At 43.0% G+C, this 8068-nt stretch overlaps 1 protein-coding gene across 1 annotated transcript; it reads left to right on the top strand.

Annotated features, from left to right (window-relative positions):
* The first annotated feature begins 462 nt into the window (after nucleotides 1-462).
* On the top strand, nucleotides 463-7767 carry MEOX1 (mesenchyme homeobox 1). Its single transcript, XM_068212083.1, has 3 exons — nucleotides 463-1979; nucleotides 5760-5932; nucleotides 6744-7767. The coding sequence occupies exons 1-3, from the start codon at nucleotides 1529-1531 to the stop codon at nucleotides 6864-6866; spliced, it is 747 nt and encodes a 248-aa protein (XP_068068184.1). The 5' UTR covers nucleotides 463-1528; the 3' UTR covers nucleotides 6867-7767.
* The last annotated feature ends 301 nt before the right edge of the window (nucleotides 7768-8068 follow it).

Below are 8068 nucleotides of genomic sequence, written 5' to 3' on the forward strand. Positions count from 1 at the left end.
TTCTTCCTAGAGAATGAATTAGCTATCAGATATTGAGTATTTTGCATGACAGTTTAGATTCCTGTGATAGAAAGGAATTTGATGTTCCTGTTCAGGAGGATCTGAACAAAAATAATTTGATTTCCTGGAAAAGGCCAAGTTCTAAAAACCAGCAGATATAACAGCATAAACACGTTCCCCACCTCACCCAGATTCCATTAAATTTTACCATTCTGAATGATACAAAAACCAAAATAACTTCAGTATCACTTCAGCTCTTGTGAAAAATGAAGACCTCATGTCTGTGAAATCTCTGTGCTCCTGAGACAGCACAAAACCCAGCAGCAGTGGTGGGAGAAGGGAAAGAGGCACACACAACATGGAACAAGGCCTGGGGGAGCATTTGGAATGGCTGCAAGCAGATTCTGGAAACATGGAACACATGCATCCCTTAATCGTCATTAAAAATATGGAGAATAACCCTGGCATAGCAGCGTTTGGGGCATTCTCAGCTGCCACACTTCTGGGAAAAAGGGATTGAGAACAGATTCCCTGTTAATGTCTTTTCAGCTGGGATGGCTCTAGGGTCTAAAAAAACCTGCTTTCTGTTAGGAAAAACTATAAAATGTTCAACAAAAGATGAAAAACATGTCTTTCATTGGCATAAAATCAGGACATTTCCTTGCAGGAGGGTGAATTGAAAATTCCCTAGAAAGTAGAATACAGAAAGAATAACTGCCACTGGCAGCAGACTCCAACCCTCAGCAAATACATGTGTTACAAATCCAACAAGACAAACAAACATCACTCAAAGCCTTGCATGTGTGTACAAGCCAGGTTTAATAATTTTTTTAACCTTAGGATTAGGCCTTAAATTATATATAATTAATGAAGTCCTTTCTTACTTCCATTTCCCACTTTAGTTCTTGAAATTTGGTGTCTATTGAATCCTGTTTTAGGGCTTTTTCTAAACCCAAGACGGAGAATTTTGTTAACAGTGCAATAAAAATAACTTCATAGTGTTACAAGGAAACATTAAAGACTTTTTTTGTGTGTGCTGCTCTTTCCCTTAAAAAAAAAAATACAGACATTGTTTCTTTAAAAGGCTCCATCTGCAAATCCCATTAGATGTGCATATAAGGTTTCAGATGATTAATAGCTGCCTGCTTTGCTTTGGTTGGAGGGGCTGAGGGTATGTGTGTTAACCCCTCCCTCCCCTCGCTCACATTTCACTTCACAAACTTGTCACTGTCTCCCCAGCACAGTATTTAAAAAGTGTTTCACTCATGCCCAGCACTTCACAAGGAAGCAGCTCATGGCAATCCCTGCATAAATCTGGTTTGCCCCAGTCAGGGCAATGAAGACCTTTAGAACCAGAGTTCCTAAAGCAGCAAACCTGCAGCAGCATCAAACCCACAAGCAAACTGTTGTTTAGGGAGGTGATCTGTTCTGTACAATTTGGAAGAGTTTCCCTCTGCTTCTCTCCTGCTTTTGGAGGCTGAGCTGTGAGCAGGCAGGAGCCCTGAGGTGTGGACAGGACTGGAAGCAGATGGATCCCAGCAGCAGCAGCTGCATGCGCAGCCCACAGCCTCCCACCCTGCTCTGGGGGTGTGTGAGGAGCTCCCACGCCGACCTGACCACAGCTCCAGGGCTCAGCCACTATCCAGCAGCACCGTTCTCCTTCCAGCAAAAACCCGATTTTGCTGCTTACTCTGATTTCTCAGCCTCCTGCCTGGTGACAGCTCCCCACAGCTTCCCGCAGGAGCAGCGGGCGCTTGTGGAGCAGCACCCCTCATTCCAGCCCCCTGAGTGGCACCTGGCAGCACCTGAGGCCACAAGAGGAGGAAATCCAGGACTGGCCTTGGCTTCTGGCGACTCAGAGGGCAGCAGCCCCAGCCTAGTGAGTGTGGCTGTGGGTGCGGATGAAAATGACGAGGCAGCGGCAAATCCTAAAAGCGACTCTGAGAAAAAGCCATCCAGAAGGAAAAAGGAAAGTTCAGGTAGGTGATATGAAATCAGGGTTGTGGTAGAGTGCAGGAGATGGAATGAGAACACCTGGTGAAACTGGGACTTAAGAAAGAAACCTGCTGAGCAAAACATTTCATAATACCTGCCTGGGGAAACTTTAGACAGTAACAGCACTGTAACTAACTGTCTTATTCTTTTTCTGGTCTTTGTATTTGACTTCTGCAGATCTTGAGTGCTGAACTAGGCATTTTACTCACCAGCACAATGCACATTTGCTGTAACTGAGCAGGAGTCACATGGCATGTACACACAGAACTGAAAGTCCTAGGATGTGGAGTTATACATTCACACCTGCCATTTGTCTGAGCAAAAGAGAATGGCAGAGAGCAAACATCCCTCACCTTGAGCTGCCCGTGGTGGTAGGGAATGTCATACTAGGAATTTGACATCTCAGTTTATGGTAAGAAGTACAAGAGGCAAAGTCTTCTTTTTAATATAAATTCTGTTCGGTCTCAGTAAATGTTAAATATTTTAACCGCAGAACAGGAGGTTCTAAAAGTTTGCCCATCAGTACAATGTCCAACAATGCAGAAAATGTACATGGTTTTCCTTGTGTCATCCTAGCTAGCAAAAAAATATTTTTACAGTGTAAAAATCAATAATTTCATAATTATACAAACTCTAAGTTGCTGATCTCAGATCCAAATCAGTGAAATATGCATAAAATTGTTTTTTCTTAGGAAGTTGTTAAAATTTAAGATGCTTATATGCGTTCAAATGCCACAGTATTCACTTACAAGCTACAGTGTGCTTTTTCCCACAGCCCTGATACCAAGTGGAGAATATTTTCCAGTAGCCTCATTTCACAGGCAGAGAATGCAGGGATAAAAATATTAATTTATTGGTTTCTAGGTTTTGCAGACATTTGTAGAATTTAAGTTCATTTATACTAAAAAAGCATGTTTAGGCAAAAGTTTCCCAAATACAGAGAAGTTTAAATAAAACAGTAATTTAAAAGGTGAGCAACGCTTTCATTAAAACATCACCTAGTCATAGGTAAACAGCAGATTTCAGCTTTCTCACTTTAGAGGGATATCTTTATCCTTAAAGAGACTGATTCCAAAGCACATCTCCCTGTTTTAAGTGGAAGAAAAAAGCTCCTTTATTTTCCCTTACTAGCACTCTTCACACTTTCTTTTCATACCTGCTGCTGTCCCCTACTCTCTTCCTTTCAGGGAGCTGGAAGCAATGACATCCCTGAGAGGTCTGGGCTTCCACCTTCTAGTGGCCACTGCAGCCCTGGGGAGAGGCAGCTGTTAAATTCAACCCAGCATTGAAGCTGGTTGGGATCCTGGAAGGAGACACACTCCTCGGGAGAGGCACACATCTGCCTCTGGTTCCTAACCACCATTCCCTTCCCTTCCCTTCCCTTCCCTTCCCTTCCCTTCCCTTCCCTTCCCTTCCCTTCCCTTCCCTTCCCTTCCCTTCCCTTCCCTTCCCTTCCCTTCCCTTCCCTTCCCTTCCCTTCCCTTCCCTTCCCTTCCCTTCCCTTCCCTTCCCTTCCCTTCCCTTCCCTTCCCTTCCCTTCCCTTCCCTTCCCTTCCCTTCCCTTCCCTTCCCTTCCCTTCCCTTCCCTTCCCTTCCCTTCCCTGAAATTCCCTTGCTCTCCTCTCTTCTTTTTAAACTGGCTGTACAGCAGAAACAACCTGCCCAAGATGATTTGTCCTTTCACATGTTTGGAATTTCTCACGTTCTGTTGTCAAAACTGAAGCAGCTGGGCCGCGTTTCCACCTCTGGGATCTCACAGAGCCTCAAGCCATGGATAGGGGTTATGTCTCTTAAAAATACCCTGTGGCACGCAGTGTGGATGAGAGATTCCAAGCTACACACCCTGCCCTGCTCCCAGAAACATCCAAATATCCATTTGAAATTATTCCCGCTCTCTTTGGGGGATGCAGACTGGTGAAACTGCCCCTTGGGAAGGGAGTCCTTCCCACAGGGCTGCGCTGAGCTCCCGTGTACTTTGCACTGCTATTTGTTTATCGTTTCTGCCCTGTGCTGAAGGCTTTGGGGAGCTGCTGCATCCTCCGCGCGTCTCTGAGGGCAGCAGACACCCCAGGGGAAGCCCTTGAGTTCAAGGCTCCCAGGAGCTGGTGGCAAAGTTCCCAGCAAGAGATCCCCACTTCAAATCCTGCTTCTGCACTGCTCCCTCGCAAGTCACACTTGTGAAATGTGATAGCGTGTCTGTGCAGTAACAAAGGGGATTGTTAAACTGAGGGCAAAAACGTGGGCAGAAACCTGGGCAGTTTTGTTCCTGTACGTTCCCCATCTTTATTTGTGGATTTCTGAAGTAGCAAAAGCAGCATGGAACCAACCAGACTAATTCCCTGGGAGTGGAAAGCAGTCCAGCTGCAGCGTGGGGCACACTGGTCCCTTGTGCATTACCAGACCCGTGTTTGATTTCTCCTTTTCTGATAAGGTCAGATCAGTCACAAAGGCCACAGTCACACCTCCAGTGTCCAGTGGAGACACTGGATTTCTCCAGTTTTACTACTTTGGCCACCAAAATGACACCTAGAAGATGAAGATGCACATTGTGCTCATGTTGTTACCATTTTTCCTTATCATTTCTGTGTAGAAATATTATTCTAGGACACACAGAACTGCATTGTGTACTGGTTACACACAAAAATTAAGTAACTAATTCTCAGCATAAAAAAAATGCTACTACCATGTTTAGTTCAGGGAATCTAGCAGGAGGAGCAAGAAGGGAGAAAGAGTCAAGGAACTCACAAAACTGACTCCCTGGGACACTGGCAGTTTGGACTTTCTCACTGAAAGAAATGCATTTTTCCTTGCATTGCTTGGAGATTCTTTGAGCACCTATTTTAAAAACACATGAGAAAAGAAAACAAAATAAAAAGAATAAAAAGAAAAAGGAAAAATTAAAAATAAAAATGAAAAGAAAAAAAAAAGAAAAAATAAAAAAAAAGGAAAAGAAAAAGAAAATTTTTTTTAAATGAAAAAAGTGTTGCCACAGTCTCAGGCAATGTCAGTTTGTGTTTGCTTATTATCATTATTACAGCATCACTTTGGCTATGTCTTGAAATTTGGCTTTGAAATATGACTCTTGACTACATTGCAGAAATGTACAGGAATAGCAACCAGGTTTTTCAGGACAGCACAATGACAAGGATGATTTTGTCATGTACGCAGACACCAGATCTGCTTGTAGTTTTCATTCAGCAAGGATTAGAAAAAGTGAAAAACCAGGGTGTTCAAGGTGGATCTGGGCATAAACCAATGTTTCTCTGCTTTTGCTGGTTTTACTGCTGCCCATCCCTGATATTCCCAGGCCATGCTCCACAGCTGAGGGTGCTCACTGAGTGATTTGTTCTCATGTCCTGCACCAAAGCTGGGCACCCTGCACTCCTAAAATCCTGCCTGCTGCATGGTGGATCAGGGCAGGGTGAAAATGTGTGTATGAGGAATAAAAGTAAAAATGTGGGGAAGGAAACTTTTGATACAATGGCAGCAAGGAATGAGAGCTTCTTTCCCACAGCTCCTGTTCTGTGACTGTGCAGACCCAGGCAATTCTGACAGCACTCCCCATCCTGACTGAGCTGCCCCACCTCTGTGCTCTCAAAACCAAGGCTGGCAGCACCACTCAGTCATGCTGAGCTCGAGGAGGCATAAAGAAACATCTTACAGCTTCCACTGAGCACTTCAAGGAGTTGCTTAGATCTCTGCAACTGCACGTGTTCACACACATCAGCATAACCACAACTCACACCAGTGTGCTTGCCTCTTAGAGAACCAGAACCCAAGCAATAAGGCAGAAAGCAGCAGCAAATCACGGAAGGAAAGGACAGCTTTCACCAAGGAGCAGCTGCGGGAGCTGGAAGCTGAATTTGCCCACCACAACTACTTGACAAGGCTCAGGAGATATGAGATAGCTGTGAACCTGGATCTCACTGAAAGACAAGTACTTCCCAAACCCTCCCCAGCTCCTTCTTCCTCCCCCACAACTTCTCCCTAATGCTAAAAACCAGATTTGTTACTCAAGGGTCTGCTTTTGCAATGGCACAGAGGTATTTTAAAACAAAGCCTCCACATTCTTTCTAACACCTTTGTTACACATTTCTGTAAGTAGTTACTAATTTAATTATGCTTCTCTCTACTGAAGATAGATCTGGTCTCTACTGAGTTCTTGTTTACCACCATCCATTGGTGCATATTGATATATCAAGGTTTACATATGCAATATGGATATCACCTTAGACTTTGACTAACAGGAAATTATTCAAATGAATGCTTGATACATGCATTCTTCCTGGGTCAGGTGGTATTTTGAGGTGGTAAGGAAAGACAATTATACAGAGCTTCTGGAGAGAGGTATTTCTGTTCTCTCATTGTCATCTCAGTCCAGGTTTCCTTATCAAGACTAAGTGGACAGCAGAAGAATTGTGTAATTATGTGAGGCAAATTAAAATTCCTGAAGCATTAGATTGGATGGCCTAGATGTTAGAAATACATGAGAATCATTGTGCCTTATTTGACATGAAGACAGATTCTAGGCAAAGCACTTGTACTGCCTTTGAGGGTTTCAGAGGAACATCTGTGTGGAACATTTTAGAAATAACTGTTCCACTCTGTGTTAGAGAGATGGATTAGACAAACTCTGTTCACCTTTTCTTCTAGAATTCCACAAATCATCTGCCTACACACATATGCAAAGCTCTGCTTATACAGCTCAGGTTGAGGCAACAAGTAATTATTTTCTCTTTATCACCCAGGTCAAAGTATGGTTTCAAAACAGAAGAATGAAGTGGAAACGTGTTAAAGGTGGGCAAGCAGTGCCCCTACACGAGCATGACACAGAGGATGTGGACTCTGCTGCCTCCCCCAGCTCTGAGTAGTTCCTGCAGCAATGGGAGAGGAGTTTGGAGAAAGCCATTGATTGGAATGCGGGTGCAACTGCTTAGAATCAGCTACACAATGAGATCACCCTGCCTGGCAATCCTGTAGCCCATAGTCTTTAACAGGTGCATGATGCTTGAGGTTACAGAGGCAATTAAAGAGCACAGGGGGAAAAAAAACCAAAGGAGAGCATGGTTTTGATTTTTGTCTCTCAAATTGTCTTACTACCACAGATGTGTCTACAGAAAAAAAAAACCAAAACAACAACAACAAACACTGAATGTAAAACAGGAGTAATGTTGCTGAGACTCAAACATCCAGAAAATCCAGATGGTTAGTCAGCATATGCAGCTCTGTTCTCATCCAGGCTTCCCCTGGTCACACCTATTCAGTCTGCATTTGGACTTGACAATGCACATTTTCCCTGTGCCCTGTTTAGAGAGAAATAAATACTTTGATAGTCACTGATTTTTCTTGCAAAATGAGTTAGACACCTCTATGAATAGACAATAAGATTAGAAAATAAAATGTGAAACTAAAAGTATATATACACAGAAGTCTGCTCACCCGTTTCAGAAGAGATGGCTTTCACACAGACAGTCCAAGAAGGACAGTGCCTTGTTGATGGCAGCAATTTGCAGAGGGAGATTTCTTCCAAGCTTACTGTAAATCCTGAAATTAAATTGCTAGATCTCAGTTTCAAATATTTTTTCAAAGCAGTCATTACCAAATGTCCCAGCAGGCACAGCAGAGATTGAACTCTCAACACAACAGCTAAAATATCACTATTTTGGTTTCAAGTTTTCCAATAAACTGCCATAGCACCACCAGAAGTCTTAAGAACGTTTAGGAGCATTCCCACTTTAAATTATCCTCACTTTCAACTGAAACTTGTAGTGTATCAAAATGCCTGCTCCCGCTTCTTATATCTTTTTTTTTCATCCACTAATGCCGTATTTTAAGCAGAATTTTACACTAGTGTGCCACATTACGGCCATTGAGAATACTGAAAGTTTGGTTCAAATATTTCAAAGGTAACCATTATTTGCAGCTATAGCCTTTCACTTTACTCTGATGCATTGCTGTCGTGGTTGCATGTGAACTGTAGATATGCTGGGTACAAATTTGTATATCTGGATTGTATGTTTATAAAGCTGTTAGTGGTAATTCCACTTGTAAAAGACCTCAAAATCGATAAATA

Source organism: Anomalospiza imberbis, chromosome 22 (assembly GCF_031753505.1).
Source record: "Anomalospiza imberbis isolate Cuckoo-Finch-1a 21T00152 chromosome 22, ASM3175350v1, whole genome shotgun sequence".
Taxonomy (NCBI): Eukaryota; Metazoa; Chordata; class Aves; order Passeriformes; family Viduidae; genus Anomalospiza; species Anomalospiza imberbis.

What these genes read in the sequence shown, in the direction of transcription:
- MEOX1 (XM_068212083.1), top strand. Translation starts at nt 1,529, where the DNA reads ATGGATCCCAGCAGCAGCAGCTGCATGCGCAGCCCACAGCCTCCCACC. An exon ending in AAGGAAAAAGGAAAGTTCAG is followed by an intron (nt 1,980 to 5,759) that starts GTAGGTGATATG and finishes CTTGCCTCTTAG; the next exon opens with AGAACCAGAACCCAAGCAAT. An exon ending in TGGATCTCACTGAAAGACAA is followed by an intron (nt 5,933 to 6,743) that starts GTACTTCCCAAA and finishes TTTATCACCCAG; the next exon opens with GTCAAAGTATGGTTTCAAAA.